Raw genomic sequence first — 22,121 nt, 5'->3', positions numbered from 1 at the left:
AGCGAATAATATATTTCTAAGGACAAAAAAGTGGCATTTTCATCTAGTTATTCAACAAAAATCTTCATTGTGCAATATTTTGTGACAAGAAACTAGACCATCTCATTTTTCTAAAAGACATATGACAGTATTCTTTCTTTTATTTCATTAGGCATCAAAATTTCCTTGATATGGTTTCTAAGTAGACAGATGCTGAAGACAGGTATTATAGAGATGATGATAAGAAATAGGTGATATAGATATTAAAAAATTTGACCATTCTAAAAGGTGTATACAAATCTAAAAATGAAAATGTTTTGCAATTATGGAGTATCTGGTGGCCATCCTCTCCTCAACAAAATAATGTTTTAAAAAAAAAAAAATTCTTCAAGTATTGTGTCTTGACAATGCAAGTACAAAAAGAACCAGAAGTGATGACAAGCTAGACTCCATTAAGGGTGTATTTAAAACTTAGAATCAGGGACACCTGGGTGGCTCAGTCAGTTAAGTGTCTGCCTTCAGGTCAGGTCATGATCCCAGGGTCCTGGGACAGAGTCCTCGCTGAACAAGGAGCCCACTTCTCCCTCTGCCTGCCACTCTCCCTGCTTGTGTTCTCTCTCTCTCTAACAAATAAATAAAAAATAAAATCTTTAAAAAAATAAAAGAAAATAAAACTTAGAATCAGTATGCAGAAGTTCATGCATGACAGCTGATGAGCCATTAGTTACATTCAGAAGCTCCTGCCCATTTGGATGGGGAGAGATATATAGATATCTGCATTATTTAAGTTCTTATTAAATACATAATAGTCTTTCACTCCCTTTTATTCTTACATTTGTAAATTATTTGTAAAATATCTTACATTTGTAAATTATTTGTAAAATAACTTAAAAATAACTTTCAACCCAGATACTAAATGGTGGTGACAATTTTTCTTGGTACACTGAGTGTTAAGATTTTTGAAAGAGAGGGCGCCTGGGTGGCTCAGTTGTTAAGCGTCTGCCTTTGGCTCAGGTCATGGTCCCAGGGTCCTGGGGTCAAGCCCCACGTCCGGCTCCCTGCTCAGCAGAGCCTGCTTCTCCCTCTCCCTCTGCCTGCCACTCTGCCTGCTTGTGCTCTCTCCATCTGTCGAATAAATAAATAAAATCTTAAAAAAAAATTAAAAAAAGATTTTAGAAGGCGAAAATATTGTAGTAATAGGGATGAACAGTAAAACTAAATTGGTTCTGGGACTGTCCGAAGAGTTACTGGACTTGTGATTACTGGACCTGTACCAATCCACCAGGGCCCATGCCTTTTAGAACCAATGTGGCTGAGGACAGAGACCTGAAACCATGATCTGAGCCAAAACCAAGTCAGACACTCAACTGACAGACACCCAGGTGCCCCTGCTAGTTGTTATTTTTAATTGTGGTTTGTCTTTTTTGTACTTATTATAAAGGAGTTATTACAGAGAATTTATAAAACGTCAATTCTTTGTGGATTATATGCAGTGCAAATATCCTCTCCAGTTCGAGACATCTGTAATTGTGTGTAATCTGACAGAGAGAATTTTCTTCATATTATATTAATGTAACCAAATTAACATTTTTTTTTATGGATTTAAATACTTTATCTTAACAAAGAAATTCTTCTTGGGGTGCCTGGGTGACAGTGAGTGAGTGAGTGAGTGAGTGAGTAAGTAAGTAAATAAATAAATAAATAAACAAATAGGGCACCTGGGTGGTTCAGTGGGTTAAGCATCTGCCTTCGGCTCAGGTCATGATCCCAGGGTCCTGGGATCAAGCTCCACATCGGGCTCCCTGCTCTGCAGGGAGCTTGCTTCTCCCTCTGCCTGCAGTTCCCCTGCTTGTGCGCTCTCTCTCTCTCTCTCTGTGTCAAATAAATAAATAAAATCTTTTAAAAATAAATAAATAAATAAATACCCCTCCCCCCCTTTAAAAGAAATTCTTCTCTAGCCTCAATTCTTAAGGCTTTTTGCCTACATTTCTTCTAAAAATGTTTTCTCTGGTAAATTTTAGTTTTAGTTTTTTGTAAATCTATTTTGTAATTCTGTATGATATGATAATGACTGTATTTTATTTTTATGAAACAGAAAGCTGATGATCTCATCCTGATTCATGGAATATTCTTTCTCCTTTGATTTGCATTGTCACTCTTCACATAGCAAGTTCCTCCTGTGTTCTATTCTGTTTCCTTGGTCTGTTTATGCAAGAATATATAATGGTCTCAATTACTACAGCTTTCCAGTAAATCATGATATGAAATAAGTCTTCATAATTTTCCAAAATTTTCATGGCTCTTCAAGTATCCAAAAAAAAAAATATCAAGTTGTCAAATTCCAAAAAAGTCCCATTAGACTTGATTGGAAAAGCATAAATTTATAAATTAATATGGGCAGAACTGTCATTTTATGACATTGTCAGTATTCCCACACATAAACATGGTTTATCATTTATTAGCTCTTGAAAAAAAGATTCTCAAAAATGTTTATAATTTTCTCCCTTAATTTTCCTGTTAAGATTTAATTCTAGGTACCTTATCATTTTGACTGTTGATATAAGTGAAATTTTTTTTAAAGTTACATTTTCAATATCTTCACATTTTCTTTGAATCTTGCCTTCTAAAGAATATGAGTTTTATTCCTTTCCCAGCTCCTCCTCATGCTTTGGAAAAGCATGAAAGTTATACACAATTTTCACAAACAGACTTAACTTAAAGTTTGATGTTAATTAACAGTATTATCTTCTTCCCAAATAATACAAAGATCTTACATAGACTTAATCCACTTCCCCTATGTTTTGTTCCATATTTTAGTTCTATCCTTAAAAAAAAAAACCAAAAACCCATATTGATGACTATTATTGTTGTCCCATGCAGTGATTATTAAGTTTATTTCTTTTAAACTTTTTTTATGGTGAACTACAGCATACAGAGAGGGGAAGTTCACAAAATATGAATGCATGTTTCAAGGAACTGTCATAAAATGAACATCCATATAACATAACAAGAAATAAAACAGTGCCAGCATCGTGGACGCATGTCCTCACAACTCTTCCCCAATATCCCTCCCCATTATTCCCCATAGGCAACCCCAATCTGATTTTCTATGGAAACTACTTCTCACTCTTCTTTATGGTTTACCACCTAAGCATGTATCATTGAACCTTATATTTTAGTTGAACCTTATATAAATGGAATCATACAGTACGTATTCTTTCTTGCCTGGTTTCTTTTGCTCAACATTTATTTGTAAGATTCACAGCTATGTATAACCATAGTCCATTTCTTTCTTTCTTTTTTTTCAAGTATTTTTTATTTTTATTGTTATGTTAATCGCCATATATTACATCATTAGTTTTTGATGAAGTGTTCCATGATTGTTTGTGCATAGTCCATTTATTTCTTATTACTGTGTAATATTTCACTGTATATTTACATGACAATTTATCCATTTACCGGATACAAAGTTCTAACTTAACAGTTCTTCTCTTTCAGCTTCTTAGAAATAGCATTCAATGGATTTCTGGTTTCCATCATCATCTGTGTTGGTATTTCCTATCACTTTTCATTGCTTTCATCCTTTGTCTCTGGTTATTTTTGTCTAACATCTTTCAGTGCACTAATTCTCTCTTCAGATGTGTCTAATCTGCTGTTTAAACCCATCTACCTGAGTTAATTTCAGTTGCTGAATTTCTCATTCCCAGAATTTCCATTTGATTTTGTTTTTCATTTTTCACTGCTCGGCCAAAATTCTCAATCTTATTTCCCTTTGAATGTGGTAAGTGTAGTTATTTTAAGTCTTTATCTGAGAATTCCACTATCTGGAGGCCCAATTTCTATCACTTTTGTTTCTCTTCAAGTTGCCTATGTCTTTGTATACCTGACTGCTTTTGACTACAACCAGGCATCTCATTTACAAACTATAGAAATAATTTGTGGCCTTGCATGATACTACCTTCCTCCAGGAAGGATCTATAATTCTGCTGGATGCTGAGGGGCACTAGTCATTTAGGAACCTTCAATTTAATTTTAGAGAAATTAGATGTGATTCAAAGCTGGCCTCTGTGAGAGCATGTCTACTTCTGATTAACCCCTGCTTCTATTGTGCAGCCTTCCAGAGTCCCAACTCAAACTGAGGCATGTTCATCAGGTGTCCTCTCTTCATGAGCCATGCATTTTAACCTCTGGCCCCTTACTCCCACTGGCCTGTCAAAAGGGCTGCACAGCTGTTTAGCAGTTCCCTCCAGAAATGGCTAATATCTCCAAAGGAATGGTGACCCTACACACCAGGACCTTTGTTTCTGGGCCTCCATTCTCCTCCTCCCCAGGGGTTTGCTAATAACTATCAACCCCATGCTATCATTAGTCCAGGATTCATTTTTAAATGAATTTCTCAGCATGGGGGCCCCTGACCACAAAGGTCAGGAGTGGTGGTAGTGGTGGTGGTGGTGGTGGTGGTGTGTGTGTGTGTGTGTGTGTGTATTTTCAAATTCTAAGCATGAGTTAAGAATCCATAGTTCAGAATTCCCATGAGAGATTCTATAGCTCCCACTGCAGAACTCAGACAGATGGTTAAATGTTTTTGTTATTTCTTTGTGCTGGTGAGCAGACAATTTCTAGACCATTCTTTTCAGTGAGGACACAACCCCTTTGAAGGTTCCAGTTCCTAGTCCACATCTTAAGTGGGTTCAAGTGCCTGCTAGTGGGTACTAAAACCCAAACTCATACATTACCAAAACCAAAAGCCACAGCTCTTATCTTTACCAGTCTAATTTTCAGAGTTTTCTTTTCATTTCTGGAGCTCTCCTTTTCTTTCTTGAGAACTAAATTATGAATTTAAAATGATTTTAGTTATAGTTTACCCAGCATTTGAAGGTGTTTATGGAAGACAGGTTTTCAGGTTACCTAGTCTACTGTATTGCTAGAAGCAGAAATCCTATGGCATTGTTTTTAAACTTTTGTCAATGAAATAAATATGTTAGTATTAGTTAGTTAGTATGTACGAGGGTTAGTATGAGGGTTTTCCAAAGAAATATAATAAGATGGATCTATAGATCCATCCTATTGGATACCTGAAAATACACACACACACACACACACACACACACACACACACACACACACACACACCTTATAGATCTAAATCTATATCTATCTACAGAAAGATTAATTATAAGGAGTTGGGTAACCCAATTATGGGGCTTGACAAGTCCCCATATCTGCAGTTGGCAAGCTGGAGACACAAGACGGGCTGCAGTTTCAGTCTGAGTGTAAAGGCAGGGAAGAACTGATGGCCCAGATAAAAGCAGTCAGGCAGTAGGAAATTCCCTTAGTCAGGGGAGGAGTAGCCCTTTTGTTCTAGTCAGACTTTCAACTGATTGAATGGGGCCCACCCATATTAGGGAGGGCAATTGCTTTACTCAGTCTACCAATGCAAATAGTAATCTCGTGCAGAAATATCCTCACAAACACACCCAGAATAATGTTTAACCAAATGTGTGGGCACCCTGAGGCCCAAACTGACACATAAAATTAACCATAACAATTAGTAAACTCTGGTTTGACTTTTAATTAATTTTTTTCTCAGACCCACATCAAACTTTCCTTTGAGACCTAACAACTCATACCTGTCACTCTACAACTGAGGAGACTCCGTGGTAAGTAAGCTAGCTTTCTGCTCATGAAACTTACATACAGGTAATTCTATAAGTCATTTTACAAATTTAATTTCCCCTTTTTCCAAAGGACAAATGAGTTCAAGTCTCTGAAAGTCATGTGGAATAAAAGTGACACCCAGAAATAAATTCATGATCTGTTTTTGCAAAATTTGGGCTTATACAATCATCTATCTTTGTATTATGGACGTGTGGGTAATGACATCTGTTCACATCATGTAAATTCCCCATAATCCCTGGTTCAGTGATATAATTCAGTACTAAATAAAATTTACCTGCATGTTTTTCAAAACATGGATCACAGTAACAAAGTTTTCCACCATAGCTTTGGGTTTCATTCATTGTATAAATGAAAACAAACTTTTACTGAATTATACTTATATTAACATTACCCTCCTTTGCTCCTCTTCAGCATCAGCAAAGAGTTTACGAATGTTAGCCTCTGATTCTCCCACATATTTGTTAAGGATTTCTGGCCCATTGACCACTTTGGGCTCCCTTGCATTCAACATCTTGCCAATCTGTCGAGCCAAGAGAGTCTTACCACAACCTGGGGGCCCATATAACAGGATGCCTTTAACATGTTTGCAACCTAAAAAGGAAAAGAAAACAGTCTTATAACAACTAAAATCCAAGGAAAATTTCCATCTAAAGGAAAATTTTCTTTCTTCTTCATATGCATGTTAGGAAAACTATAGTCATGTCATTAATATATAATATCCAAGTGCCATGAGCAGAACAAGAATGAACTAAAGCTTTTTTTTTGTGATTGAATTTACATAAACTTTATTTTTGTTTGTTTGTTGTTTTTGTTTTTTTATTTTTATTTTTTTTATTTTATTATGTTGATCACCATACATTACATCATTAGTTTTTGATGTAGTGTTCCATGATTCATTGTTTGTGCATAACACCCAGTGCTCCATGCAGAATGTGCCCTTTTTAATACCCATCACCAGGCTAACCCATCCCCCTACCCTCCTCCCCTCTAGAACCCTCAGTTTATTTTTCAGAGTCCATCGTCTCTCATGGTTCGTCTCCGCCTCCAACTTACTCCCCTTCATTCTTCCCCTCCTATCTTCTTCTTTTTCTTTTTTCTTAACATATGTTGCATTATTTGTTTCAGAAGTACAGATCTGTGACTCAACAGTCTTGCACAATTCACAGCGCTCACCATAGCACATACCCTCCCCAATGTCTATCACCCAGCCACCCCATCCCTCCCACCCCCCACCACTTCAGCAACCTTCAGTTTGTTTCCTGAGATTAAGAATTCCTCATATCACTGAGGTCATATGATACATGTCTTTCTCTGATTGACTTATTTCACTCAGCATAACACCCTCCAGTTCCATCCACGTTGTGGCAAATGGCAAGATCTCATTCCTTTTGATGACTGCATAATATTCCATTGTGTTTATATACCACATCTTCTTTATCCCTTCATCTGTCGATAGACATCTTGGCTCTTTCCAGAGTTTGGCTATTGTGGACATTGTAAAGCTTTTTTTTTTTTTTTTTTTAAGTAGGCTCCACACCCAACATGGGGTTTGAACTCATGACCTGGAGACCAAGAGTCACATGCTCTACTGACTGAGCCAGCCAGGTGCCCCTAAAACTCTTTTTTTAAATAGAAAATCCAGAAAAAATTCCTACACAAGTTACCAATATTTGAGTGTGAAAGCTGCCAATTAAAGGTCTTTGGAAAAGTATATTCGAACTATCATTTACAACTTTTAACTCTGAAGATGTCTCTCTGACCTAAATACCTAATTAGGAAGTATTACTTATTTTCCATTAGTTTTTACTTTACAAAGAATAAAAGAGATCTGCTTTTAGGCAAATTTAACTCAACACAAATCTATTATGATATGGTAGGCTATGGAAACCATATCTTAGTCATAGAAATTACAGGTCTACCTGTCAACACAAGCCCTTGAAGAACGGGCAAACATGTTTTGAGCTGGCTGGTATAGAGCAATCCAGAAGGATCCAGATGGATGTTACAACTTAGTGGATAAAGTTGAATGTCCTACTTCATGTGACTAATGCCAAGGGAGGCACACGCTTGTGTCAGCACCACCCAGATGAAGATGAAGTTTCAGAAGAACAGTATTCAATTCTTTTCCAGGCAAGCATTGCTAAATGCCTTAAAAGGTATCAGTAACAACAGGGAAAAAGCAAGACTGGTGATTTAGACTCCCCAGGATTTCTTTAGCCAACTCTTCACGAGCATTTACTTCATTTCTAAGATTCCGATGACCTGTGGTTTCAGTTTACTAACTCTAGGAATTCTCACTTTTCTTGCAGTTTCACACTTAGGATGCATGACTCTTTTCTTATGAGTTTTTTCCTTATACTACACCAAAAAAAAAAGCATTCTGTGAAATAATGATTTATTAGATTTAGGTGTTACACTCAAAAAGTACAGGTGAAAAAGAAAATTTCTGGAAATGAAATATAGTGTTTCCATGTATAATAGTTTGTCCTCATTTGGAATGAAAGCCTTAAAAACTGTTTCTTCGAAAAAAATTACGACAATACATTTAATAACTCACATAAAAGAAATCACAAGGTACAACCAACTCTACTAGATATTTTAGATTCTGAGTAGGAAGACCCTTTGGGTTGCCAGTATGGTCACTGCTTCTGTATATCAAAAAAAGACTCCCTTTTAAATCCTTGAAAGTAATGAGATATGTGCTTATGGTTAGATTTGTAGAGACAAGGGGAACTTAGTGGAAACCCTTGAAGGCTTAGAGTCTTAACCCTTCTCATCACAGAGTAAATTCCTGTCCTGAGAACCATGGCCAATAAAATGTCTTTGCCCTTGATCCACTCTTGGAGCACAAGGCGTACTGAGATAAGGGGGTAAGCCCTGAGCTTCTCCTAGAGGCCAACACCATGAGGCACTGTCAGCATCCAAACCACTGGGGCACTTTTGATGAAGACTTTGGAACCTGGCTGCTAATCTGAGCCAACTGCTACCATCATGACTTGAAACTATTCATATAAACCACAGCAGAGGCAGGTGGTCATGGTGGTGGTAAAACAAGGCACAGGAAAGGGGAGCCAAAAAGGAGAAAATGAAGACTTGCTGAGGACCTACAAAGTACTAGGCCTTATCCTCATCCTCTAATTTCTTAACTTTATCCAAGTTTATCAACTTCCTCCTAATGGTACTTCCTTCTACATTAAGCTATACTCTCTTTCAATTCCCTAGCCTTCTTACACTTCCGTTCTACCCATCAGGCCTGGCCCACAGAATGGCTTTACTGCACCTACAGGCCTGGCCACAGAATGGCTTTACTGCACCTACATGTTGGCCACAGAGCATAACCAGAGAAAATTACACCACTGTCCTGACTGATACTCTCACAATTTCCTATTAGCCAATTTCAGTTCCACGCTCACTGCTTCTCGATATTGCATGCCACCCTTTACTGGTTTCTGTCAGTCTACCTCCTATTCTCTGCATTAATTATCCAGATCTTCACTGTTCTTCTCTTCTCAAGTGCTACCCCATGCATTTATTTTTTTTAGATTTTATTTATTTATTTGACACACACAGAGAGAGAGAGAGAGAGAGAGAGAGAGAGAGAGAGAGAGCCAGAGAGACAAGTAAGGGAGATAGCAGAGGGAGAGGAAGAAGTGAATTCCCCACTGATCAAGAAGCCTGATGCGGGGCTCGATCCCAGGACTCTAAGATCATGACCTGAGCCGAAGGCAGCACTTAACCAATCGAGCCACCCAGGCGCCCCTACCCCATCCGTTTAATTCATAGAAAAGATCTAGATTCCTACTTCCATATTAAAAAAAAAAAAAAGACTATCAAGTATGAAATCCCTTTAGCTCATTGCTTCTCTAACCACAAATTCATCTGCAGACACATCCATTCTCAACCTCACCACGGCTTCTCAAAGGAGTTTCTTTCCTTTTCCCCAAGGTTTAAGTTGCAATTATTTGTTTATATACCTTCTCCATTAGACCATGAACTAACTATTCAAGGGCAGGTGCTATCTCATCAAGCTGGAATTGCAAACATCCACCATAATGTCTAGCATATAATATGTACTCAGTAAATGGCTAAATAAGTAAATTGTAGTTGATTCCTTTCCTACAAAACTCAAAAGAAAATGAGGGAGAGAAGACCATTTAAAAAAATTATTTGAGGGACGACTGGGTGGCTTAGTTGGTTAAGCGTCTGCCTTTGGCTCTGGTCATGATTCCAGCGTCCTGGGATCAAGTCCCATATCAGGCTCCTTGCTCTGTGGGGTGCCTGCTTCTCCCTCTCCCTTTGCCTGCCGCTCCCCCTGCTTGTGCTCCCTCTCTTACTCTCTCTGACAAATAAATAAAATCTTTTAAAAAAATAAGATTTAAAAAAATTATTTGAAGCTCTTCATTTATGGAAGTGTTTATTTTCGTAACTGAACTTATTTAAATACCTAAAAAACATATTTACAGTGACTGGGACTTTGCAAATTTAGCAGAACAAACTGCATAATATATAACATAGACCCTCCTCAACTTATGATGAGGTTACTTCCTGATAAACCCATTGTAAGTTGAAGACAACCCTTGTGATGGCACGGCCAACTGGGAGCGGTGGGTGCCGCTGCCCAGAATTATGAGAGAATACTGTGCTCTCTAGCCCAGGAAGACCAAAATTCAAAATTTGAAATATGGTTTCTACTGAACGCATATCACTTTCACACCATCATAAACTCAAAAAATCATTAAGTCAAACCATCGTAAGTTGGAGACTGTCTGTACTAGAGTCTTAACTCCGTAATTCTGTTTTCATCTGTGGAAAATGCTCAATTTAATGTGGTTTGAATTAAATGAACTCAGACTTTATAAACAATTCACAGAATATTACCATGAAGTCTGAAAGAGATAAAATGCATATCCATGGAACTTACTGTATTTCATACAGATCTCTGAAATGACAGAATCTACTCAATATGACACCAACAGGAATGTCATAGAAGCTCTAGTTCTGCATTAGAACTATAATTCTTTCAGGATCTCAAGAAAGCACATCAAAAATATACATTGACATGTGAAGATTTTCAAAATCCACTTCCAAAAAGGAAGCAGTTACTTGAATAAGCAGTGGAAATGGGACTTTGTTATTACTACTATTATTATAGCCTATTCTGACTTATTAAATAAGCATTGGTCTCTAATTTTAAATGAGTCATAAAAACTCTTCGTAAGTAATTCCATTCAACAAAAGTGTATTAAGCTCCTGTTTGGACTAGACATGAAACTAGGTGTTAGGGATACAAACATGAAAAAGGCAGTCCCTACCTGCAGGGCATTTCTGGTTTAGTAGGAAAGACAGAAATAAAAATAGGTTATCTACAATATAATATGACATTATCAGAGATATATATGAAATATTTTTGGAAGCTGGCCATGAGAGACTGACTTCTCCTAGGGTGATGGCAGAAAATTAGGAATGGACACAGGAAGAAATAATATTTAGTGTAGGCCTTGAAGGACAGATAGCAGGAGGTTCATGATTGGGCACAGGAGAGGAAATGGCACCTAACGAGGGAAACTAGCATGATCAAAGGCATAGAGGTATGGACATAGAAGCTGTCCTTTCAAAACAGCCAGTAGTAACCTGTTGTGGCTACAGTCTTGGAGGGGAGGGGAGAGGAGTGCCTGGAGACTCCCAACTATGGAAGGCCTTGACAACTATGGAAGGCCTTGACACCATGCCCAGGAGTTTTTAATTTGTTTTATAAAAACCCTGAGGATTTTATTCAGGGAGAGTGCACAATGAGATATACGTCTAAAAACTAACTCTGGTGGTAGAGTGGAGGAAGGACTAGAGAACAAAGATGAGAGGGTAAAAGTGTAGTTGGAGGAATATTTTTAACCTTTTTCTGGGGACACTGCCTCACTGGCTGGCTCGGGATTTTTGCCAATTAAACTTTCATTTCCCTCCAAGTCCTCTGGAAGCATATGAACAAATGGGTCCAGAGGCCTTAGGAGGACACCTCCCTACAGATGCCCCAGCTTTCTCCTGAGCTTCTGCGGGACATTAAGACATGGCTCTGATGCTGGAAAGCCTCTGACCTGTCCTGACTGCCAAGCTGAACTGACTGCTGTCACTTGTTCTTTCTTGATGTCCTACGTGCCTCACTACTCAGAACTTAGAGCAGGCATGGAAAGAAGAGAAATCAGTGGAACTGACTCATTTAAATTGTCATATTCTCTCATTCTATCTCTTACATTCTTTCCCATGGAATCATCCAATGGACCTGTCCTGAAAAATGCACATGTACAAAAAAATTGCATGCAGTTTTGATGGTATTCTTAGATCCTCTGAGGCCTATTCATGGAATCCAAATTTAAAACCCCTGAATGTACTACAGAAATAATCCAGACAAGAGACCAGAAATGGAAAGAGGCAATAGTCCTAAGAAATTGTAGTAGGAAAAGAAAGGAAGATTTGGGAGATATTCATCAGAGCTCAGAGACCAAAGGAAAATAAAAGAAAGAGGAGTAGTCAAGGTTGACCCAAAAGGTATGTAGCCTGGGCACATGGTAAAATGATGAAACCCTAGAACATAACTAAGAAGTTAGCAAGAGGAGATTAGAGGAAATCATAACTGTTTTTGGCTATAAGGCCTTTAAGATTCAAGTAGTAACATCCCTTAAAAAATGCAGGTTGAGGGGTGCCTGGGTGGCTCAGTCAGTTAAGTGTCTGTCTTCAGCTCAGGTCATGATCTCAGGGTCCTGGGATCAAGTCCCGAATCAGGCTCCCTGCTCAGCGGGGAGTCTGCTTCTCCCTCTCCCCTCTGTTCCTTCCCCAGCTTGTACTCTGTCTCTCTCAAATAAATAAATAAAATCTTAAAAAAAAAATACAGATTGAAATCTCAAAAAAGATAGCAAAACCATTGGTTCCACGTTTTTGAATGCCTGCTCTGGGCACATGAAAAGCCACAAGAAGTTTTAAGCAGAGGTGTTGTGATAATGGGGACAAATGCTGCAGACATAGAGGATGGGGCCTGGAAAGAGAACACTAGATTTAAAAACCAGGAAGTTCATGCTGATCTGGGCCATAAGGTCTTGGGTCAGGGTCAGATCATTTTGGGTTGAGGTAGGAGAAGGAAGCTAAGTAATATAAGCAGGAACAAACAGAGATCACAATTTGGGAAACTCTGGCAATACAAAGGAGGGATTTCAAGAGATATCTTGCAAGGAAACCTCTTCTTCTGAGATTAGAGATTAGTTAGGGAAAAGGGGATGAGGAAGTGAGCTGAGGTTTTGCCTGCTGTGCTCTACTTACTATGTAAAGCAGGAGCTAGGTCATCTACAAAATGAGGGACAAGGTGATGATCCTGGGAAGCATGGTAAAGATTTGGAAAGAACATGGGGAACCGGGAAAATGTGTGGGAACTCATGCCTGAGCAGACAGATGCCATTAAGTGAACTCAGCATATGGAACTCAGGTCACTGAGGGACTCTCCTCTTTGTTGTGATTATCTAAGCTACTTACAGTGTTAGGTGAGGTGCAGACTTTTTTTTTTTTTAAGATTCTATTTATTTATTTGAGAGAGAGAGAGTGCACGCACATGCGCACACGCAAGCATGGAGGAGGGTCAGAGGGAGAAGCAGATTCCCCGCTGAGCAGGGAGCCCAACGTGGGGCTCAATCCCAGTACCCTGGGATCATGACCTGAGCCAAAGGCAGATGCTTAACCAACTGAGCCACCCAGGCGCCCCTGTAAGGTGTAGACTCTTACTCAACTCCATAAATACAAATTTCATTAAAGCTGGCATAAGAATCTTGACTTTTTTGGTTTTAACCCCTTTATTTTTTTCAAAACTGAATCTTTAAGTGGAGCAACATGAGGTAAATAACAGCATAAATTTAAAGTCAACATACTTGTAACTAAATTCTATTATCTAATTTTCCTAAAGTGTGAGGGTAAAACTATCACATGACTTGTTCTCATCCACAAAGTTTGAAGCTTTATCTTCATTTCTACATCATTTGCATCTTTTCTCCTTCCTCTATCATTTACATAAGTTAGAACTATCGTGGTTTAACAGCATAATCAAACATAGTTCCAAAGGATTTCTTCTCTTAATTTCCTGTATTCAATTACTTAAGTGCTTATCTTACTAACTGCTCCTGTTAATAATCAACTTCCTAGGGTGCCTGGGTGGCTCAGTTGGTTGGGAGACTGCCTTCGGCTCAGATCATGATCCTGGAGTCCCGAGATCGAGTCCCGCATCGGGCACCCTGCTCAGCGGGAAGTCTGCTTCTCCCTCTGACCCTCTTCCCTCTCGTGCTCTCTGTCTCTCATTCTCTCTCTCTCAAATAAATAAATAAATAAATAATCTAAAAAAATAATAATCAACTTCCTAAAAATACCTACTTTTTATTTGGTTAAGGCACAAACATAACTCTTGGTTATAGTAATGTAAAGGATGGTGGTTGGGAAAAGCATAAACTAAAATGGCCAAAAAGAGGATTTATATACAGTTTTGGAATTTAAGTTGCTAATTACATTTGAATATAGGAATAAATAAAAGTTCTGTGATAGCATATTCTTTCACTCACTCAACAAATGCTACATTTGGTGGTGGGGAAGAAGAGGCAGTTCTCTTCTGACTACTTCTATTTTCTCAATGAAATCATGATTCCAGGGCACCAGCAGCTGTTGCGGAGGGACTGGAAGAGGTGGTGCCGGAGGTCCGAGGAGAACGGAAAAGAGGAACTAGTCCTCTTCGAGAGAAGGACAGTGGCTAGACTAGGGAAATACAGAAGGAATAGCAGGAAATACTGATTCCAAGAAACACTGAGGGCCCACCTGAGATGTGCTTCTTAAATTTAAATTGAGATCAGACACCATGCTTTGTGCTCTTCTTAAGCCATATTCAATAGTCTGGGTACTGATCCAGAGTAGGCAGGTAGCGGAGACATACCCAGGGCTGTGACACACACAGAAGATAAGAAGCAAGGCCATTTACGTTGTATTTGAGGAGGATAAACGTGATAGACCACAGACTCGAAGCTGGGTAAAGAGGGAAGAGAGATGAAAAAGGTTGGGAAGTGACAGAGTAAATTAACTGGTGGGTCCTGTGGGATCTAAGCTGCTAGAGCTGGAGTGAGGGCAATGCTACCGCGGGACAAATGGGAGGCAGGATACTTAACACTGAGATCCCCGAAGGGGTGGTTACTGGTAACAGTGAAGCCCGGGGTATGACCAAAGAGGGGGTGGCTGAGATGGAATGAAGGAAAGTTTCCTGGAAATGAGGAAGCAAAGAACTGTGAAGATAGATTGTTGAACAAATCACCAGCAAGGACACCCAAGTCCAGAATAACAGAGAGAGAAACAGAACACACTAGAGATCACACCAGGAAGAGCAAGTCAGTCGGGCAGCTTCTTATCTGGCTCCCCTGTTCATTCTTCTCCAGTGGGGCTACTCTTGCTCTCATTCTGTTCTCCAAATGTTACTGACAAGGAAAAGTGTTCACGTTTATTAACCCTATTATTATATAATAGCTACTACCAAAGGTATGAACAATATAAAATGCCCAAGAAATAAACAGAGCCAATGATAATGCCATCGTTTCCTAAGGATTTAAGTTCACGAGACACTGGAACCTCACTGTAAGACCACATTCAGTAAAGCGTTTGGTATAAGGCTGGCTTGTACCTCATTCCAGACCATTTGTCATAAAGAGTTTTTAATGACACCCTAGAATATGAACCACAGACTGCATTTTAATTATGTTTCACAATAGGTATCTGTCCACAGGATGAACATATGATTTGTGGTCAGGTGCCAGATGGATGAGGACTGATCAGATTAAATGCATTAGGAAATAATTTGAATGAAAAATCTCTAGAGAACATTAAAAATTACTAACAGTCTCACTTTTCTGAGCAGTGGTTTTCAGACCTTGTTTTCACAAATTAGAAAAAGTACTTTTTTTTTTTAACAGCGGAGAAGTGATGTCATAGGGTTGCTTAGTTTTTATTTTGCAAAGTAAAGATTTCTTAAATAACAAAATCAAACCTGACATCTCCTAACACCGTTTCATAAAAAGAGATATATCTTCCTCTCAAAAGGTAGAGTGGATGTAATCTCAGAATAAAAGACAGTCTTTATGTTAAACGAATTCCATTTTATATACATTGTCAAAAGTGCAAGCTCCAGACTCAGCTTGCCTGGTTTCAAATCTCGGCTCTTCAGTTTGCTAGCTAGAGATAACAGCAACTACCTCAGAAAGTTAGTATGAGGATTAAATATAACGCACCCAAAACCCTTAGCAGACTTGCTGACATATATAGTAAGAGCTCATAAATATTGGTTATTAATTAATATTAGCTTATACTTAACCATCTTGTTGGAGATGAGCAATGAAATGCAACCAGACTCCTAACTGTTCTGTGAGAATTACATCACTGCTAGGTGACTGTAAAGCTTGAAAATAAGTGACTATTTTGCTTATGAAATTCCTTCTGAGACTGACAACTGTGGCCCCTTAACTTATCAGACACTACTGTCACTTGAACACTGCAAGTGATAGTACACATTCTGATGGACCTCAAACTCCAAATGAGCACAGTAGTAAATGAGGTGGACCACAGCAATTTCACAAAGATTTCACAAGGGCTTCAGTAAATCAGGATTCTCCATGGCTTCAGCCCCCCTATGACATCACTTGAGCTTCTGTCTTCCAGGTGGATTGGATTACTATCAAAGTCAATCCCACCTGCTTCTCTTATGCCTCAGGCAGAGTCCGTTCATACCTACGCCTCAAGTTTTCCAAGCTCATTTAAGGTCAACACATAACTCATTAACATAAACCAGGCTACTATGATTATCAGTTCCATGTGTATACGTCCTGCTCTCTCCTCCACCTCTTGTTCTACTGTATGTTTCTTCTCCAAAGTTCCCCAAAGTGTCTCCTCAATGTAACCACTGTCATAGTCCCTAGCTGCCACTTCCCTCTCAGGGAGCACACACCCTGCTCTGCTGGCACTCACCTGGAATGACTTGGTGCTACTTGGGAGGAACTGAGGTTATTTCTGGGTACTTCATCCAAAAGCGCATTTGCCATGCTAGACGACCACAGCCTACCCTTTGCCTCTTCATTTGAGGTATGATATGCCTTCCCACCTCACTTCTTACTCTCTCAGCTGAATTAGCAGTTAATTCTCCAGCAATGAATAAAACTTGGAATATTATTTGAGCCCCAGGTATTGATACCCAGTGATTATAATCATACAAATTTTGGTGGGGACAAGTCGAAGAGGCTTTAAGGTGTGTGCTACAAATAACCTGAAATGATTTCTGATCTGAAAGTCTAAATTGTAGAGGACCCCATCCATTATAAGGCTTACCCACCCCTCTCATGAAAATGATACATGAAAATAAAAGATATCTAATATGCTAATTGTAATCTCTTCTTAAAATAGCTCAATGGAAAATATATAGCCTTACCACTGCACTAAAATGAATAAACAGTAATGTTTGCTGTTTATAATCTTATAAAACATTATCCCAAAAAAGTGACAAGTATGTTTGCTAGGCTCTTTTATTTTAAAAAGCAGTGAATTTTCTTTGTTTTCCTGAGATGATATCAGAAGCAAGCTACACTGAGGAAAAACTGTCAACTTTCAGGTATCTGAAAGAAGAAAAATTATACATAAATATAAAAAAACAACAACAACCCATTGATTTTACACAAGAGTGAACAGAATGATAATATATTAGAAGTGATCTCTGTCAAATTAGCATCAGGGTTAAGGAGTGTTTAGTTCATTTTGTGGGCAACATGATCTGTAAAGAGAGAAAGTGTGAAGTGGGTTTTGAATGACAGCTGATGTTTAAAGGGGAAGTCCAAGTAGCTTCCAGTTCAAATGCAGACAGATTTGCCATGTTTGCCTAAGAGGGAGACTATCAACAGACTAGTGGCAAGTCAGGACATATTCACAAGTCTTGCAAGCTTCTCTCTGCAGTTGTATAAACCAGATTTGAATGCTTATTTTTAAACAGTGCATGCACTTGCAGAAATATAATCAAAGTTGATATTAATATATGATCTTTTGTTTTAAAGTTTGCATAATCCCAACTTCTCCTAGAATAATGAGTATGTTCTCACTTCCATCCAACTCATCATTTCAGTAGTATGATATGATTACTTAAAGAAACAGTTTTGAATTTTCTAGCCACGCAGTGAGGACTTGAAGCATCACTTCCATCGCCCTTTTTGTTTGTTTGTCCCTTTCAAAGACTGTCAATCAGCATCTAACACAGGCTATCATCTGCAATTTGCTGAGCTGTGCATTTATCAAATATTTAAGGAAAGGGCACATTCAAGACTAAAAACTCACTCCTGACCCCATTTGGGCAGTCAGGTCTCTGATCATCCACAGGTATCATTCTGTCTAGCAGAGACTTGCTGTGCCCCGCCAACTTTAAAATATTCTCAAGAACACTTTGAGTTCCGTTACGATAAAGTGAAAAAGGCCTCCGCCCTGAGCGCCAAGCAGCTGTGTGATGTCTACCACCTGACTGGTCTATATCCAAATTAGTCAACTGAGATTTAATATAGATCTTCTCATTAGATAGCCTAGAACCAAAGATGGGGTATATGTAGCAATTCTCCAAACTAATCTCTGCTGACACCCCCACCCTTTTACACTCCCTTCTAGGGTGTGGCCTGGTATTTCATGAATTCTTGATGACAAAGATCATGCGTCTACTATGGCAGGTCCTGCCTTGCTGCCATCTGGCAGCATGTGTTCTTATTAGTTTCAGAATTTTACAGCTTTCCCTTTCTTCTTTTTCCCTCTACTTATTTTACTTGCTGCTCTACAAGGCGTCTGCTGCAGACTAGCAAATATCTTATCTTCTCTGGCAGACAACTTTTTCTTTCTTTCCTACACCTGGAACTTCTACTCACTCTATCAAGTTCATGTCCTTCTGCTCCTCAGAAATCACCTCCTTAAGTAATGCCACCTAAACCTGTCACATCTGACTGTGTCAATGCTACCTCATTCGCATCGCATCTTTGGTTCTATTCTCCAACACTTCGGGTAGCAGTCATCAAACTTTCACATGCTCCAATGTTCAATGGGGCCTGTTAAAATGCAGATTCTCAGGCATCACTCCTAGAAATTTGAATTCATTAAGTCCAGAGTGGAGCTGAGGAAGGTGACCAGTTAATAAGCACCCCCCAACCCCTGACTCAGGTGAGTCTAAAGCAGGCCAAAGGACACTGAGAACCATTCATACTTACAACTGACATTAAGTCATTTTCTAAGAGTTCTGAGAGTTTTACTTTATTTAGTGTATACATTCCATGGCCTGAATTAAATCGTAAGCTGAGAAGGACACATTTCTTATTCCTTGACAAGTTGTAGCTGTAGAACAGCAAAGAACTATTCTAACAAGATAAGTTATCAAGAATAAATGTAAGATTTCTGGGACACCTGGGTGGCTCAGTTGGTTAAGCGACTGCCTTCGGCTCAGGTCATGATCCTGGAGTCCTAGGATCGAGTCCCACATCGGGCTCCCTGCTCGGCAGGGAGCTTCTCCCTGCTTCTCCCTCTGACCCTCTTCCCTCTTGTGCTCTCTATCTCTCGTTCTCTCTCTCTCAAATAAATAAAATCTTTAAAAAAAAAAAGAATAAATGTAAGATTTCTGTATTTTAGATTACAGCTGGGGGAGGTATGGTTTTGTGAGAGATGATTTGGGGGTTTTACTCAACAGTAATTCAACGTGAGATAGAATCCAAGATAGAATGTGGATGTCAAAAATGTTAATGCAATTCTAGCGCGTACTAAAAGACTGAGGTTTTGAACAAAGGATGGAGAGTTCTGGCCTATTTTAGAACAGGGAAGACACTTGCAGGACATCACTGATTTCTGGGTTTCACAACTTAAGGAGAATATAAACAAATGTTAAAGTTCAGAGGAATGTGAATAGGATGGTAATGGGCTGAAAATAAATTATAAAAGGACTGGCTGGAGGAACAAACCCAGCTGGGAGATGTAGCTTAGGAAAAAGATGAATCCTGCAGGACTTTAGGTCTGGACAGAACAGTTCTCTTCATATGCCCTAAGGGCTTTCATAGTGAAGGAGAAGCATCCTTGTTCTATATAGTCTTAGTGGGGAGAACTAGAGCTTGTAGAGCTACAAGGATGTACATCTCACCTTAACAGAAGGAAGACTTCCATGTACGGTTGTCGAAAAAATGGAATGTAACATTCAAAGAGAATGATTCCCCTTTCACTGCAGGAATCTAAGCTTAGACTAAGGAACTCGACAAGTTATTTAGCAAAAATGGAGAGAAAATGCAAACAAAAGTGTATGAACTAAATGACATTTAAGATCCCTTGCAATGCTGAGATTCTGTAATTCTCTTGATATTCTCTGACAGAGCCACCTAGTTTTGCAAAGAGAATGAGCTTTGAAATAAATATTCCAGGACAGGAAGGAAAAAAAGAGACTGAAGGCTAGGAAGATAATAAGGAGGATACTGTTTATAGTTCAAGTATAATTTACTGAAGCTGTAATAAAAAAGGAATGATCCAAAAAATGAAGCAGAAAAAAATTAGGAGTTTTCAATAATGGATTTGAAAAATGCATGCACACACAAATACAGCCAACTGATTTTTGACAAAAGGGCAAAGGCAAATACAATGAAGCAAAGATGGTTTTTTCAACAAATGGTGAACTGGACATACACCTGTGAAAAAAAAAGGAAAAAAAAGGAATCAAGACACAGACCTCCCACCCCTCACAAAAAACTAATGCAAAATGGATCCCAGACTTACATGTAAAACGCAAAACCATAAAGCTCCTAAAAGACAACGTAGGGAAAAAAACCTAGATGATGATGGGTATAGAGATGGTTTTTTAGATACAACACCAAAGGTGTGATCCATGAGAGAAATAATTGATAAGCTGGAGTTTGTTAAAACTAAAAACTGCTCTGTGAAAGACTATGTCAAGAGAATGGGAAGACAAGCCACAGACTGGGAGAAAATATTTGCAAAAGACATGTGATGAAGAACCAAAATATAGCAAGAACTCTTAAAACTCAAAAATAAAAAAATAACCCAATTTAAAAATGGGCCAAAGACCTTAAGAGACACTTCACCAAACAGGATATACAGATGGCAAATAAGCATATGAAAAGATGCCCTACATCATATGTCATCAGGGAAATGCAAATTAAAGCAACAAGATACCACTACACACCTATTAAAATGGCCCAAATCCCTAAGACTGACAACAGCAAATGCTGATGAGGATATGGAGCACAGGAACTCTCATTTGTTGTTAGTGGAAATGCAATATGGCACAGCCATTTTGGAAGACAGTTTCTTACAATACTCCTTTCTATATGATATAGCAATTGCACTCCGTGGTACTTAACCAAATAGTTGAAAACTTATGCCCACAGTAAAACCTGTACACAGATGTTCATAAGAGCTTTATTCATAATTCATAATTGCCCAAACTTGGAAGCAACCAAGATGGCCTCTAGTAGGTGAATGGATAAATAAGCTGTGGTGCATCCAGACAATGGAATACAATTCAGCACTAAAAAGAAATGAGCTATCAAGCCATGACAAGACATGGAGGAACTTTAAATGCATATTGCTAAGTGAAAGAAGCCAATCTGAAAAGGCTACATACTGTATGATCCCAACAATATAATATTCTGGAAAAGGCAAAACTACAGAGACAGTAAAAAGATCAGTGATTGCCAGGGATGGGGGGAGGGAGGGCACAGAGGATTTGTAGAGCAATGATACCACAATACCACATATGATATGTGATACCACAATAATGGATACATGTCATTATACATTTGTCCAAAGCCACAGAATATACAATACAAAGGGTAAACAGTAACGTAAACTATGGGCCATAGGTGATTATGATGCGTCAGTGTAGGTTCAATGATAACAACGATAGTATTTGGTAGGAGATGTTGATGATGGGGGAGGCTATGCATATATGGGGACGGAGATATATAGGAAATCTCTTTATCTTCCCCTCCCTTTTGCTGTGGGCCTAAAACTGCACTTAAAAAAAAATGCATGTGAAGCAAAGCAAAAAGGGAAGAAAGCATAACTCCATGCACCTAGAAAATAAAGGTAACTAGGAAGAGATAACTATTTGTGGGATGAGAAAACATGTTTAATAAATGTAACAAAGTTTTGAACATTTCAAGAATTCATTTCAGTAAGAATTCTTTTTTTTTTTTTTTTAAGTAGACTCCACACCCAGCTTGGAGCCCCATGTGGGGCTTGAACTCACAACTCTGAGATCAAGACCTGAGCTGAAATCAAGAGTTGGACACTTTACTGACTGAGCCACCCAGGGGCCCCTCACTAAGAATTCTAATGAGAGATGGTGAAAGCTTCTGGAGATAGAGCCATGTTACACACAGTAAAGGTAATCTAAG

General features: G+C 38.7%; 1 protein-coding gene across 1 annotated transcript in view; it reads right to left on the bottom strand.

Moving 5' to 3' along the window:
* NSF (N-ethylmaleimide sensitive factor, vesicle fusing ATPase) overlaps window positions 1–22,121 on the bottom strand; it is a 146,560-nt gene that overhangs the window by 60,316 nt on the left and 64,123 nt on the right. The window contains exon 9 of the mRNA XM_028087481.2: window positions 6,050–6,249. Coding sequence (XP_027943282.1) covers window positions 6,050–6,249 — 200 coding nt within the window. The remainder of the gene's footprint in view (window positions 1–6,049; window positions 6,250–22,121) is intronic.

Source organism: Eumetopias jubatus, unplaced genomic scaffold (genome assembly GCF_037043125.1).
Source record: "Eumetopias jubatus isolate StellerSeaLion01/CBP00866 unplaced genomic scaffold, mEumJub1_p1.0 scaffold_10, whole genome shotgun sequence".
Taxonomy (NCBI): domain Eukaryota; kingdom Metazoa; phylum Chordata; class Mammalia; order Carnivora; family Otariidae; genus Eumetopias; species Eumetopias jubatus.
The sequence above is the reverse complement of the archived record's forward strand: the minus strand, read 5'-3'. Positions and strand labels throughout refer to the sequence as shown.